Raw genomic sequence first — 16,161 nt, forward strand, 5'->3', positions numbered from 1 at the left:
TGAAGAGCCGGTTAAAGCAGAGTATACAGCAAGAAGAGCAGATCCATGTGGAATACCAACATTCAGGGGATGGGTCGGGTTCAACAGTGTCCTTCCCAATATTCTTCTCCACAGGAACCTCAGAATGTGCCCATATTTGGAATTAAGAGTCTTTACTGATGTAATAAAGGTAAGGTGAGGTCACACTGGGTTAAAATGGGACTTATCCTATACTTACGTTCTTACAAGAGAGAAATCTGGACACAGAGACACCCACAGAAGGAAAACAATGTGAAGACATAGAGAGGAGATGAAGTGAAATGCAGAGATACAGAGCAGAAGGCGTGGAGAATGGAGTGACTAAAGATAAGGACACCAAAAACTGCTGGCAGCCACCAGAGGCTAGCAAGAGACTAATGAGGATCCGCCTCCAGGGCCTTCAGGGAGCATGACCTTTCTGACTTCCCATCTCTAGACAAGTGTCAGAGAATAAACTGTCAGTTGCTTGAAGCCACTCAGGGTATGGTACTTTGTTATGTACCCTAGGAAACAAATATAGCTGGAGAATACACTTTATACTTTCAGTAGTTTCAGAAACATAATTTCAGGTGATCTTCACAAATAACCTTGTGAAGTATAGCAAGACAGTTTACAAGTTAAGAAAAAGGGTGATCAGAGGTATAAGAAAGCGGCAGAAGGAGAATAAGGGGTCTTATTCAAACACGCTGACCCTATTAAGCAAAATGTTTCATCCCCTCCAACTCTTCCTGAAGTTTCCTTCCAACTTCACCCTCTTAGCTTAAGCAATTTGCTTTAGGAGGATCACTGTTCACTATTTTAGACTTAACATTAACTCTACTAACATCACACTATCCAGATTTCAAATCGTACAGCCTTAACTCTTATGATGAAAAGAGCTACCCTTTGTCAGGAGACTTAGCTAACAAAGACACATTGGGGAAAAATTGGTCATTTCTCTTCCAAAAGTCATAGGGACACAGCAGCGATCCCACTAACTCTGGTTAGGAAGTAGTAGAGTTGGGCCCATTTAAATCCAGTACAACCTCATCCCAACTTGGTTACATCCGCAAAGACCTAGATCAAAAGTCACATTCTAAGATTTCTGGTAGGCAAGAATTTCGGGGGCGGGGACACGATTCAATCCAGTACACCAGGTAAATGACGATGTTCTCCACGAATCTACGCTCGAACCTCTTCTCTTTACTGTACACCCTGTCCTTGGACAATCTTTTACACCCCGTACAGACAGTTAGAGCTGATATTCGCAATAAGAAAATATTCTCACAGAAAGCTGCGACATGATAAAGATGTAAACAGTCTTTTACCAGGGCATTCCCATAGTATTCCATCCAGAACAGGGAGTCCGGCAGCTCCTGCCTTTTAGAGTAAACAAGTACCTTTGGCTCGAAGTTCCCTCCACGAAAGTGACTAAACTAATTCTGACTGATCCTCCATAGATGCAAATCATAGATGCTACTTTAGCTGCTTTTTTGGATTTAAATGAAAACTCTGAGTACAAGGACTACCAATAAAGCTTCGCCGGTACGTACTAGTCTCTAGCGCACCCGTGAGGTGCGTCCCCCGCCCTGCTGTCGCGCACTGGGAAAGTTAATCTCTCTGCGATTCGGTTCCAACAAAGAAAACGCCTGTTCCAGGTGTTTCCAGCGAAGATTAAACCACAGGCAGGATGCCGGCCTCAAACCCCAGGAAAAGGCCACCTCTACTCAGCTCCGGCCCGGGGAATGACTGCAGCCCGGGAAAGGACTGCGGGCGCGGCAGGGGGCGGTGCGGGAAGGACCGCGACGCCAGCAGCGAAGGACCTCGAAGACGGCTCCGCCCCGCTGGGGGCCCCCGGCGCGCCTAGTTGCCGCAGCTCTCAGCGCTTCGCACTCACACCGCCGGCGTCCTGGCCTCCTCCTTCCTAGTCTTCGGCACTCGAGCACCTGCCAGAACCCAGGCCCACGCAGAATAAGGCACGGCCTAGGACAGCCCTGGCTGGAACGCCGAAACCGCACGAGGCCCCCGCCACCGCCGCCACTGCGCGAGCGCCGAGCCCGCCCCGCCTCCCGAGCGCGAAGCCCTCACTGCCCCGCCCCCCGAGCTCGGAGCCCGCCCTGCCCCAACCCTGAGCGCGGAGCCCGCCCCATCCCTGAGCGCGGAGCCCGCCCTGCCCCGCCCCCCAACACCGAGTCCGCCCCATCCCTGAGCGCGGAGCCCGCCCTGCCCCGCCCCCCAACACCGAGTCCGCCCCATCCCTGAGCGCCGAGCCCAGCTGCCGCAGCGTCGGTGCCGCTCCTCTCGGCTTTCTTGGACGCCATGCCGCTCTACGAGGGCCTGGGGAGTGGCGGGGAGAAGACGGCGGTCGTGATCGACCTGGGCGAGGCCTTTACCAAGTGAGTGACTGTAACGCTAGCTGCAGGCGGCCCTAGGGGAGGGCGGGTGGCGGGCCGAGTCCCGGGCGGGGGCCGGGTGCTCTGCGCAGGCTCACAGGCAGGTCCGGGTGCCCTGCTTTCTTCTCCCAACTCCCCTGCAAATGACGGCCCTTATTATATACACCTTGGGCGGTGTGAATCCTGAGGGCTACTGTTGGGACGTTCGGGCCTGACTTCAGAGAGGCCTCCGGAAGCTTCGAGAGAATTGTCCTAGCCGCCACCTCCGGTCAAAACCCTAAACCAGACCCTTTGACTTCGTCCATGCGGGTGATGACAGCGACGATCTACCCATAGCTCGGCTGGTTAGAAAGGCATCAGCCGAACTGGGATGCTTGATGATAGTTTCTATCATAAAACATGTAGTGAATGGAGCTTCTGTTGGTGCTGGAAATACAAATACTGTATGTTTAAGCCCGGCCTGCCGGGCGCGGTGACTCAGGCCTGTAATCCTAGCTCTGTGGGAGGCCTAGGTTGGTGGATTGCCTGAGCTCACATGGAGTTCAGAGACGAGCCTGAGCAAGGGAGAGACCCAGTCTCTACAAAAAAAATAGAAGAAAGCACCCAGCCGGACGTAGGTGCCCGCCTGTAGTCCCAGTTACTGAGGAGGCTGAGGCATGAGGATCTCTTTAGCCAAGAGTTTGAGGTTGCTGAGAGCTATGATGCCATGTCACTCTACCCAGGTAACAGACTCCTTAAGTATAGGTAATCAAACTAGGGAGACTGGGCACATAAAGAGATGAAACACTGTAAATAAGACTCTGGAAGTTCTTTGTTGGCCCGCTTAAAACTCTTAGGTTACATTTAACATGTTTCAAAGGAAACCAAGTTCCTCAGCCTTTTGGATGGCAGATCCTCTTTCAGGGCCAGATGAAAACCATACATGAACAGATCTTCAGATATTTGCACAGTTTCAGTGGATTGGCAGGGTCCTTGCACTCCAGATTAAGTATCCTTCTGCTGAGCTTCAGAGAGAGGAAAGTGACAGGCAATTACATCGTATATATATATGTGTGTATACACGCTTACATTTTTTTTTTTTTTTTTTTTTTTTTGGGACAGAGTGTCACTCTGTTTCCCAGGCTGGAGTGCCCTGAGGTCATACTTCACAGCAACCTCAAATTCTTGGTTTTCAGCATTTCTCTTGCCTCAGCTTCCTGAGTAGCTGGGAGCACAGGCTCTGCCACCACCCTTGGTTAGTTTTTTTATTTTTAGTACAGATGGGGTCTCTGTCTTGCTCAGGCTCTTGTGGAACTCCTGAGCTCAGGCAGTGCTCCTACCTCTGTCTCCTAGAGTGCTAGGATTACTGGCGTCAGTCACTGGACCCCGCCATACATGTATTTCTGAAATGGAAACATTTGAAAAATCTTTGTGACCTCTTAAGTACTTCCTAACATATAGTAAGTATTTAATAGCCATTTATTGTATAAGTGACTAAAAAGCACCTCCTTAAAAATTAGACTTCAAGCTCCAAAACAGGATGAAACACAGTCCTTCATTATGACATTCAATTACTGTTCTATACGAGGCTTTCCCTATTTACTTGTATTTTCTTGTTTATTTAAAAATTTTTTAGTAGCATGATAAATACCTTGAGACTACTATTCAAAGATAATTAGATTGGCTGTACATTGAAGAAGCAGCAAAAATCCATTAGGAAGATTTTTTTTTAAGAGACAGAGTCTCACTTGGTCGCCCTCGTTAGAGTGCTGTGGCATCACAGCCCACACAACCTCCACCTCTTGGCCTTAGGCAATTCTCTTGCCTCAGTCTCCCAAGTAACTGGCACTATAGGCGCCTACCACAATGCCCAGCTGGTTTTTTTGGTTGCAGTTTGGCTGGGGCCGGGTTTGAACCTGCCACCCTACTCACTGAGCCACTGGTGCCGCTCAGGAAGATGATTATTGACAATAAAAGCAGGGAGGTGATGTGAATTTGTGAAAAGAAAGGGGTTGAAGCTACCTAATGTGTTGCATTCTAGGGAATTTGAGAAGCACTGGTGCAAGTGAGCATGGAGCTGGAAATAGTAGAAGATGGGGAGAGCTACTTGGGAATAGGAAAAGAGTAGTACCAAAAGTAGACAGGGCAAGAAGAGGTGGTACTAAGACTAACATGATGATCATTTGCAAGTTTTAAAGAAAAGTTTTGTTTTCCTAATATAAAAAATAGGGGAGCTAAATATCCAAGAAAAGAAAATAATTGTTTAAGTGATGGAATATTACGCAGTTTGAAAAATGATAGCAATGAAGGTTATTAATACAGACAGAAGCTTATGGTCTGAGTTCACTGTGTATGAAGCATCATCATACCTGTCCAGTATGCATAGTTAAAAAAAATAGGCTGGAAGCAAATAGCAATACGGAATTCTAATAATATTAGAATGATGGAATTATGAGTGATCCATCTAAATTATATGAATGAAATCACATAATACAGTACAGATTCAGGATTATAGAAATGTCTTGCCTAAAAGTTAGCTACAGTTAAAATGTGGGGGAAGCTCTCTGGGTTTCGGCCTGGTTCACAGTGACATGGCTCAACGCACCAAAAAGGTTGAAATTGTTAGTAAATACAGGACCTGCTATGGTGTTTCCCTCTGGAAAATGATGAAGAAAATTGAAATCACCCAGCAGACCAAGTACACTTGCTCCTTCTGCGGCAAAACCAAGATGAAGAGACAACTGCGGGATCTGGTACTGTGGTTCCTGTGTGGAAACAGCAGCTCGCCCTACAACACCACTTCTGCCATTACACTGACGTCTGTGTCAGAAGACGAGAGGAATTGAGAGAACAGTAGAAGCTCTGCCTTTTCAGAAAACACAAGCCTATAATAAATAGATTAATTTATGGAACAGAAAAGAAAATCTGGGGGAAAAGGGAAAGTCGCCCTAAACTAATATAGTTGACCCTTGAGTTTGGGCTGTGTAGACCTAGTTTTATGCATTTTTTTTTTAAATAAATACAGTGGGCCCCCAGTATCTTGGGGTTTGTATCTGTAATCAAATTCAGTTCGAGAATACAGATTCATAGGATGGCTATATAACCTGTGGATATGGATATGGAGGGCTGACTGTGGGAATTGAGTCTGCACAGATTTTGGAATCTGCAGGGGCGTCTTGGAACTAATCCCCAGGTACAAAGGGATGACTGTAAACTGGTTTATTTCAGTGTCACTAATTTGAAGTAATTTGAGTTTTTTCCTTTAATATATAATTATTAATAGGTGGTATTAACTTCTTAGTTTTGTTTGGGAGGGTTGGTCCCTTGAATGCCTCAGAGGTATTTCCAGATGTTTCTGTGACCATTGCTTTTAAACAAATACACTAAAAAGTTGTTTCAAAAAAAAAAAAAAAACTTGTTTCTATGACAAATATTTAGAATTCTATAAGTTGAGTTTTCATTTTTCTGTTTATTTACAGGTGTGGATTTGCTGGGGAAACTGGTCCAAGATGTATAATTCCTAGTGTGATAAAAAGAGCTGGCTTGCCTAAGGTATTTTTAAAAAGAAATTAGCAGGCTCAGCGCCTGTGGCTCAAGTGGCTAAGGTGCCAGCCACGTACACCAAGGTGGTGGGTTCGAATCCAGCCCGGGTCACCAAACAACAATGACGGCTGCAACCAAAAAAATAGCCAGGCGTTGTGGCTGGTGCCTGTGGTCCCAGCTACTTGGGAGGCTGAGGCAGGAGACTCGCTTAAGCCCAGGAGTTGGAGATTGCTGTGAGCTGAGATGCCACAGCACTCTGCCCAGGGGGACAGCTTAAGGCTCCTGTCTCAAAAAAAAAAAAAAAACAAAGAGCAAAATAAGTAGTATACTATAAAGTATTTTCAAATATTCAATAAAATTATTTGGAATAAATATAGCATTATATCTTATGGCTATATTTCCACAAGAACCTTTTAAAATCAACTTTATCGGCTCGGCGCCTGTGGCTCAAGTGGCTAAGGCGCCAGCCACATACACCTAAGGTGGCGGGTTCGAATCCAGCTCTGACCCGCCAAACAACAATGACAGCTGCAACCAAAAAATAGCTGGGCGTTGTGGCGGGCACCTGTGGTCCCAGCTACTAGGGAGGCTGAGGCAGGAGACTCATTTGAGCCCAGGAGTTGGAGGTTGCTGTGAGCTATGAAACCACGGCATTCTACCCAGGGGGATAGCTTGAAGCTCTATCTCAAAAGAAAAAAAAATCAACTTTATCAAGGTCTAATTTTACATATCATAAAGTTATGTTATATAGCAGGCGTCTGCGGGCGACATGCAGCCTGCCTAGGACGTTTATCCGGCTTGCCAGGTGTTTTTGCTGCCACTGCCTGTCCTGCTTAGCAGCTGACTCATCCCAGGGCCCTCAGTCCGGCCCTCCAATCCTGTGAGGGACAGTGAACTGGCCCCCTGTTTAAAAAGTTTGAGGACCCTTGTTACATAACCAACACCACAATCCAATTTTAGAGTATTTTCATCACCTCGCTAAGATCCCTAATGCCATTTACAGTTAGTCCCTGTTCCTGCCTCTAGCTCACCACTGGTATGTTTCTATTTTTATAGATTTGCCTTTTCTGTATATTCTTTATAAATGAAATCATATAATACTAAGAAAATTTTTAACCTTAGCAAAATACTTTCACTATGTATAAGTCTTGTGTAACATAATGACTGGAATAATTTTATTCTTTTATTTAAAATGTCTTCATTAGGGTTGGCGCCTGTAGCACACTGGTTACAGTTCCAGGCACATACACCAAGGGTGGTGGGTTCAAACCTGGCCCAGGCCAGCTAAACAACTGCAACCAAAAAATAGCTGGGTGTTGTAGCAGGCGCCTATAGTTCCAGCTACTTGGGAGGCTAAGGCAAGAGAATCACTTAAGCCCAAGAGTTGGAGGTTGCTGTGAGCTGTGACGCCATGGCACTCTACTGAGGATGACATAGTGAGACTCTGTCTCAAAAAATAAAATGTCTTCATTAAATTTTAGTAAAATAGGTCTTCATTTCATTATCTGTAGTTCTAAGATCCAAAGAATTTTGAAAAACAAACTTTTTTTTTGAGATGAGGGGCAATGTAACCTAATTTTTTATTCCATCATATTAATTAATAAATTAAAAAAAATCTTGAGAAAAAAGAGATGGGGGATAGAGATGTCCTGTCTATGTTGCCCAGGCTAGTCTTAAACTTCTAGACTTGGGTTGGGTGCAGTGGCCGGGTGTAGTGCCTTGTGCCTGTGATTCTAACACTCTGGAAAGCCAAAGTAGGTGGATTGCTTGAGCTCAGGAGTCTGAGACCAGTCTGAGCAAGAGCGAGACCTCGTCTCTACTATAAATAGAAAACTAAACCAGGCATGGTAGTTCCTGTGGTCCTAGCTACTCGGGAGGCTAAGCCAAGAGGATTTCTTGAGCCCAGGAGTTTGAGGTTGCTCTGAGCTATGATACCATGGCACTCTACCCTGGGTAAGGGAATAAGACTATCTCAAAAAAAAAAAAAACAAAAAAACTCCTGAGCTCAAGCAATGCTCTTGCCTCAGCCAACTGAGTAGCTTGGATTACAGGTACAGCCACCATTCCCAGCTGAAAAAACATTTTAGGAAGTTTTCCCACCAAACTTTCTGTAGCAAATTAGGAATTACAAGTAACAAAAAGGATGATTTTGCATACCATAAAGTTCACCTGTTAAAAAAATGAGACACAGGCCAGGCATGGTGGCTCATGCCTGTAGTCCCAGCCCTTGAGAGGCTGAGGTGGGAGGAGTGCCTGAGCTCACAGGTTCGAGACCAGCCTGAGCCAGAGTGAAACCTTGTCTCTAAAAAAAAAACAGCCAGGCGTTGTGGCCGGTGCATGTAGTCCAAGCTACTTAGGAGGCTGAGGCAAGAGGATCACTTGAACCCAAGAGTTTGAGGTTGCTGTGAGGTATGTATGCAGTGATACCATGGCACTCTACCAAGAGTGACCAAGTGAGACTCTGTCGCAAAAAAAAAATAAAAAGAGATACAGGTCTTTCTATGATAATGTTGTATATGCATTCCTGAAAAACCTCTGTTCTGCAATATGATACATTTTTTAAAATAATGGACCAGGCTTATGGGAAAAATGAGGTTGGGGTTGACCATACAAAACCATGTCATCAGAGCACTAACAAAAACAATGATTGACACCAGGAAAAATTTGAATAGTATTGACTGGCAGCTGAGTGTGGATATAAAAAATAAAATCATTGATTGAAAATACTGACCAGGGGGTGCTGAGACAAAGCAGATGGAAACAAGTTGTGGGCCGGGGGACTGTTGTCAGGTGGATTATAGGAGGAAGTGCACCAGTAGAGTCCTGAAAGGATGTGCTCTGAGGAGGGTCTCTGGGGGAGGGGGTGGCTATGAAACTTCCTTAAAGAGATCTGAAAGGGCACCTGCCTGTGAACACAGAGCTGAGGGCTTGGTTTTTCATGAGGAAGGTTATAATTCTGCTATCATAGTTTTAGTTTCTCTTGCCTATTATGAATTAATACAACTGTAATATTATACTAATGCTACTACCTTATTTTGCAAATGCATATGTGAGGGTTTTTTTGTTTTGTTTTGTTTTTCACAGAGTCACTTTGTTGCCTTGGGTAGAGTGCCCTGGTATCTCACAGCAGGACACTCTAGTGTTTGAGGAGCTCACAGTAGCCTCAAACTCTTGGGATCAAGTGATTCTCTTGCCTCAGCCTCCCACATAGCTGAACTACAGGTGCCTGCTACAAAGCCCAGCTTTATTTATTTATTTATTTATTTTTTAAGAGATGGGGTCTCACTCTTGCCCAGGCTGATCTTGAACTCTTTTTTTTGTTGTTGTTTGTTTTTTTTTTTTTTGGAGACAGAGCTTCAAGTTGTTCCTCTGGGTAGAGTGCTGTGGCATCACAGCTCACAGCAACCTCCAACTCCTGGGCTTACGCGAGTCTCCTGCCTCCGCCTCCCAAGCAGCTGGGACCACAGGCGCCACCACAACGCCTGGCTACTTTTTGGTTGCAGCCATCATTGTTGTTTGGCGAGTCAGAGCTGGATTTGAACCTGCCACCTTAGGTGTATGTGGCTGGCGCCTTAGCCACTTGAGCCACAGGCGCTGAGCCGAGGTCTTGAACTCTTGAGCTCAGGCATCCACCTGCCTCAGCCTCCCAGAGAGTTAGGGTTACAGGTGTAAGCTACTACGCCTGGCTGCATATGTGTTTTATTAAAAAAAAAAATTGTGTGTGTGTAGGCTGGGCATGGTGGCTCACACCTGTAATCCCAGCACTTGGGAGGCTAAGGTGGGTAGATTGCCTGAGCTCACAGATTCAAAACCAGCCTGAGCCAGAACAAATGCCCATCTCTAAAAAAATAGTGGGGTGTTATGGCAGGCACCTATAGTCCCAGATACTTGGGAGACTAAGGCAAGAGGATCACTTGAACCCAAAAGTTTGAGGTTGCTATGAGCTAAGATGCTACAGCACTCTACCATAGGTGACCAAGTGAGACTATGTCTCAAAAAAAAAATAGCAGAATAGATTAGCCCATTGATTTGTATTTGGCATTAGAATGCACCAGAAATCTTTTTAATTACACTTGATTGGGAGTCATTTCATTGATTTGAAACATTCTGTGTATCACTGGACAAGCCAGGAATAATGGTAGATAACTGTGATGTGGTGGCCAGAAGTGTGATGGAAGTTCCTGTGTGTTAGTAATTTTGCTTTATGGTAATTGGCATGACTGTTACTAGACAGATTCCTGACTGGACTTAGAGTCTCTGCATGCTCGTGGACATTTATCTTGAATATTTATCTTCGTTTGAAAAGACAAATGTATATGAAGTATATAAATGTATATATGGTTTGGAATCTTCTGTAAGCCACATAAAATGAAGAAATTAGTCAAGCTGATCATGGTTTTTCCTTTGAAAGAGCAAAAGAAGAGAGGTTTTCCCGTGATGCATCAGAGTTCTTAGAGCTTTGAGGAGCATAAATGGAGCGCTCACTCTGTGTACGTATATTAGTGTGGACTCACCACTTGTGGTTTGGTAGTACTTGCATATGCTGCTTTCCCACTAACGGTGCTTGTTCTCATTTTAATACCATGTATTTATAAACAACCTACTATGTTCTTGGTACTGTATCATTTGAAGAAGGATGTATCAGAAACAAGCCAGAAATAGTTCTTGCCCCATAGAACTTAGTGCAACAGAAAGTTAAATGTTAACTAGTTAAATAATAATTATTAACAGTTAAATAATTGAGCATGGTGGTGTTACAAAAAGGAAAGTATCAGTGTCTGGGTAGTGACCATGAACCACATGAGGAACACAAGGTGTGAACTTGACACTGTGCTCTTAGGTTGGCAGCACTGTACAGATAGTGGGGAAAGGTCTCCTAACCTTGGTGTACCAGTGCCCCTGTGCTGCTGTGTTTATCTGAGGGCTTGCTGAGTGGCATTCATGACTGTTGTGTATTTTTATGTGCTGTCAAGAGAATGCTGGAGCTTGATTTAGAGGAACAACCAGACATTAAATTTATTATTAAACTTGGCAAGAGTGGAAGTGAAATTAGGGATGTGTTGGTCCAAGTTTATGGGCATAATACCGTGAGGAAAACAACAGTGTACAAATGGATTAAACATTTTTCTGAGAGGAGAGAAAGTGTCACTGATGAAGAGAAGTTGGGGTGGACAGTAATGAGGAGAACTTTTGAAAAGGTTGCAAAAATTCTTTGAATTGTGTATCAAAATTGTTGGCCAATTGCAAGAAGCAGCACATCAATAGAGAAACAGGAAAATCTTCATGGAAAGTCTTGGCATGAGAAAGGTGTGTGCAAATAATGGTCCCAAAGGAACTCACTGATGAATGAAGGTGAAGCAGAGTCAAAGTTTGCCAAGATGTTTTGGAGAGGTGAGATGTTTTGGGTCAGGTTATCATTGGTAATGAAACACGGGAGTACCAGTAGGACCCTGAAATGAAGCATCAGATTGCACAATGGAAGTCAGCCCATTCTCTGTGGCCAAAAAAGTTTCATTAGCCAACTCAAGAGTCAAAACAATGTTGTTAAATAGTTTTGCTATCAGAGGGATTATTCATTATGAATTTGTACTAACAGACAAGTAGTGAACCAAGTTTACTATTTGGAAATGCTGAATAGGCACCATGATAAAATCAGACATAAATGACCTGACTTTTTTGCCAGCAACTCGTGGCTCTTGTATCACAATAATGCAGCAGTTCACATGGCACTGTCTCTGAGGGAGGGTTTAGCCAGTAAACAGATGACTGTATTGGAATACCCTTCCTACTCACTTGATCTGGCCCACCGTGACTTTACCCAAAAAATAAAGGAAATATCGAAAGGAAGACATGTTGGGCTTTTTTTTGTTGTTGTTTGAGACACAGACTCACTCAGTCACCCTGGGGTTGAGTACTATGATGTCATTGCCCACAGCAACTTCAAACTCTTGGGCTCAAAAGATTCTCTTGCCTTAGCCTCTCCAGTAGCTGGGACTACAGGCACCTGCCACAATGCCCAGCTATTTTTAGAGATAGGGTCTCACTCTTGCTCAGGCTGGTCTCAAACTCTGAGCTCAAGTAATACACCTACCTCGGCCTCCCAGAGGGCTAGGATTACAGGCATGGGCCACCATGTTTGGCCTTAAGGAAGACATTTTACACACATTCAGGACTTCAAGAGCAATACGATAACAGCTCTGATGGCCATTCCAGGAAAAGTTCCAAAAGTGCTTTGAAGGGTGGACTAGGCACTGGCATCAGTGCACAGCCTCCCAAGGGGAGGACTTCAGAGGTGACTCTAGGGATAGTCAGCAGTGAGATATGCAGCACTTTTTCTAGGATGAGTTCACAGACTTAATTGTCATACCTCGTATTTGAGGAAGCCTATAATGTGTTTTGGTCAATGCTTATTTTTATCATCAGTCATGCTAAAATATATATCAGAGGAAAAATGCATATGAGTATAGCTTTTACCTATAAACAACCTTTTTGGCACCAGGGATCATTTTCATGGAAGACAGTTTTTCCAAAGACTCAGGTTGGGGGAAGGATGGTTTCAGGATGATTTGAGCACATTACATTTATCATGTACTTTATTTCTTTTATTATTACATGGTAACATATGAAATAGTTACACAACTCACCATAAAGCAGATTCAGTGGCGCCTGAGCTTGTTTTAGTGCAACTAGATAGTCTCAGCTCTAGCATCACCATCTCAGCTCCACCTCAGATCATCAAACATCAGATTCTCTTAAGGAGCACACAGCCTAGATCCCTCACATGCGCAGTTTAAGTGGGGATCCTCCTCCTGTGAGAATCCGATGCCATCTCTGTTCTGACAGGAGGTGATGTAGCAGTGGGGAGGGAGTATCACTACAGATGAACCTTCAGCTCCCTTGTACCCCTGCTCACCTCCTGCTGTGCAGCCTGGTTGCTAACAGGCCACGGACCAGTACCAGTTCACAGCCCAGGGGTTGTGGACTGTACCCTATGAACACATGCCTCTATTATCACAAGCCGAACAATTCTGTCATCTTAATATATACCATTTATTAAGGATTCCTAATTTAAGATACTACTATGTATTTAATTTTTGTATCTGTTGTCATTACAAATTGTTTTTTATTTATTGCCAGAAAATGCATTTGCAAAAATGAATAAGCACATTTAATTTTAATCTGAGGTCATTTTATTGATATAAATTAATCATTTTAATTTTTTACAGCCTATCAAAGTTGTTCAGTATAATATCAATACAGAAGAATTATATTCCTATCTAAAAGAATTCATCCATATCCTATATTTTAGGTAAGATATAATTCCTTTTTTTGTGTGATTAGATGGATTTTCTTAATGCCAGTCATAATAATATTTGGTTGACGAAAAAAAACTGACTTTCGTTGCCTTTTCAAAAGTGTATTTGAACACTAGAAAACTAACAAATATAAAGAAGTTTTGAAAATCAAGTGTCCATTAATGAAGGTGATTGATAATTAAATTACTATATTCATGCAGGGAAGCACAGTGCATTCACTAAAAAAAAGAGTTCTGTATCTGTATGTAGCAGTACAGAAAGATGTCTTAGGCTCGGCACCTGTGGCTTAAGTGGCTAAGGCTCCAGCCACATACACCCAAGGTGGCAAGTTCAAATCCAGCCCGGGCCACCAGACAACAATGACGGCTGCAACCAAAAAATAGCTGGGTGTTGTGGCGGGCGCCTGTGGTCCCAGCTAGTAAGGAGGCTGAGGCAGGAGACTCACTTGAGCCTAGGAGTTGAAGGTTGCTGTGAGCTGAAATGCCATGGCACTCTACCCAGGCGGACAGCCTGAGGCTCCTGTCTCAAAAAAAAAAAAAAAAAAGATGTCTTAGATGTATTAATAAGTGAAAAAAGCCAAGTTGAAGAACAACATCTATGGAATATTTCTTTTTTTTGAGACAGAGTCTCACTATGTCACCGTCAGTAGAGTGCTGTGGTGTCACAGCTCACAGCAACCTCAAACTCTTGGGCTTAAGCTATTCTCTTGCCTCAGCCTCCCAAGTAACTGGGACTACAGGTGCCTGTCACAACACCTGGCTATTTTTTGTTACAGTTTTTAGCTGGCCTGGGCCAGGTTCAAACCCGCCACCTTTAGAGTATGTGGCTGGTGCCGTAATCACTGTGTTAAAAGTGCCTAGCCAGAATGATATTTCTGTTACAATATATGCATACACATTCGCAAGAATGAAAAGTGTGCAGACTGTATTCGGTAGTAGTTTCTGGCTGTAAGAATGTAAAGTTCCTGTGCTTTCCGAGTTAAAAATACCTCTAATATTTGGAATTTTGTGAGCACGTATTACTTTGTAACCTAATGAAAAAATCATTTTAATGACTTAAGTTAGTAATCATAGTAGGCTGTAGTTTTAGTTTTCTAAAATAAATGAATTATTCACAATAAAGTTCTGGCACATAGGAAGAGGTCAGAAACATCTTTCAGGGCTAATAAAGTGAATGTGTCTGTCTACCCAGGAGAAAAACAACCATTTTATCATAAGGCCACTTGCACTAGATTATGCAAATCCAGCCTTGGCCAAAACCTGCAATACTGACATGCCCAACAAGAGAAAAACTCAATTCAAGTTGGGGGAAGGGAGAAAGGAGAAGGGGATTGGTATGATCTTACCTAATGGGCACAATATATCTGGCACACCTCCTGGTGTGGGACACAACTACAACAGGGACCTTGCCTAACAAACACAAACAGTGTAAACTATTCTTTGTACCTTCATATTAATCTGAAATTTAGGAAAACTGGAGGTGTCTTTTGTCTTAAAGCATCTTAAGCTAAAATAGTGTAATGTCTCTATTCTTATCAAATTATATTACTTACCAAAATAATTGCAAACTTTTGTTTACTCTTAAAAAACAATACTCTCACTTTTCAGGCATCTGTTGGTGAATCCCAGAGACCGCCGGGTTGTGGTCATCGAGTCAGTGTTGTGCCCCTCCCACTTCAGAGAGACACTCACGCGTGTGCTTTTCAAATATTTTGAGGTACCTATTTTTAAATTACATGAGTTAATTGCTTTTGAAGATAAAAGAAAAGTGATAAAATTCTTATTTATTAGTTGTCACGGAATCTTTCTTCCCTATTTTTGGTATGTACTCAAAAAACTTAAACTAAAATGTTCTCATTTTATTTTTCATTGTATATATAACATAGTAGAGGAATCAGTTAATAGAAGCCTCTTCAAATTGGCCATGTATTTTTTTCCTTTGTATCATTATTTCATGCTTAATTAGCATTTCTTCCAACCCTTAGACAATTGGAGATTTCTTTTCATTAGTGTTATTCATTCATTTATTTATTTATTTTGAGTAGATTCTCCCTCTGTAACCCAGGCTAGAGTGCTGTGGCATCATAGCTCACAGCAACCTCAAACTCTTAGGCTCAAGAGATCCCCAGCCTCCCAAGTATCTGGGACTATAGGCATCCCCTACAACACCTGGGTATTTTTCTATTTTTAGTACAGACAGGGTCTTGCTCTTGTTCATACCACATAGAAAGGCTGGTCTTGAACTGAGCTTAAGGGATCCTCCCACCTCGGTCTCCCAGAGTGCTTAGATTACAGGCATGAGCCACCAGGCAGGGCCAGTAGTTACATTTCTAAGTTATATTTTGGTAAGGCAAGTGCTGAGAAATAGGTTGCATAGCCTTCTATACTTACTGGTGTCATAGGTCCAGGAATTTTGTTTGCAGTAGGGAGAACCCAAAGCAAAACAAGAAAATGTTGCTGGAGCCTCATTTGAATAACACAGAAGATGCTTCCAGTTGTAATTGTGTTTGTGTTAGTGTCCTTGTCTTGCATATGACTAGAACACCAGCTGTGTCTAGATGGGGAAGTAGAGCCACTGTTTTTGTCTGCCTCTTGATTATGGTGGACTTGCAGTGTTTTGATAGGATATCTGGCATTTGAGATGTTATCAGGTCTGCAAATTCTCACTGAAAAAGCTGTCACACAGAACTCTTTGAAGTTTTGCTCTTCAAACTACTATATTGTAGTGTTTTAAAAATAATAGTTCATGTTATAAGCTTTGCAAATAAAGACAATCAAGAATGCTTTTCTGTATTTTCATCTTGATGGCAAAAGCATCTCTATTTTTTATTTATTTATTTTTATTAAATCATAGCTGTGGCTCGGCGCCTGTGGCTCAAGCAGCTAAGACGCCAGCCACATACACCTAAGGTGGCGGGTTCAAATCCAGCCCGG

At 43.2% G+C, this 16,161-nt stretch overlaps 1 protein-coding gene across 1 annotated transcript in view; it reads left to right on the forward strand.

Annotated features, from left to right (window-relative positions):
- Positions 1 to 2,247: 2,247 nt before the first annotated feature.
- Positions 2,248 to 16,161, forward strand: part of ACTR10 (actin related protein 10 homolog) — a 40,200-nt gene continuing 26,286 nt past the window's right edge. Inside the window, exons 1-4 of the mRNA XM_003794411.3 lie at positions 2,248 to 2,393; positions 5,849 to 5,921; positions 13,139 to 13,221; positions 14,836 to 14,944. Coding sequence (XP_003794459.1) covers positions 2,317 to 2,393; positions 5,849 to 5,921; positions 13,139 to 13,221; positions 14,836 to 14,944 — 342 coding nt within the window. The 5' untranslated portion in view covers positions 2,248 to 2,316. The remainder of the gene's footprint in view (positions 2,394 to 5,848; positions 5,922 to 13,138; positions 13,222 to 14,835; positions 14,945 to 16,161) is intronic.

Source organism: Otolemur garnettii, unplaced genomic scaffold, assembly GCF_000181295.1.
Source record: "Otolemur garnettii isolate 467f Iridium unplaced genomic scaffold, OtoGar3 scaffold00081, whole genome shotgun sequence".
In the NCBI taxonomy this organism is placed as follows: domain Eukaryota; kingdom Metazoa; phylum Chordata; class Mammalia; order Primates; family Galagidae; genus Otolemur; species Otolemur garnettii.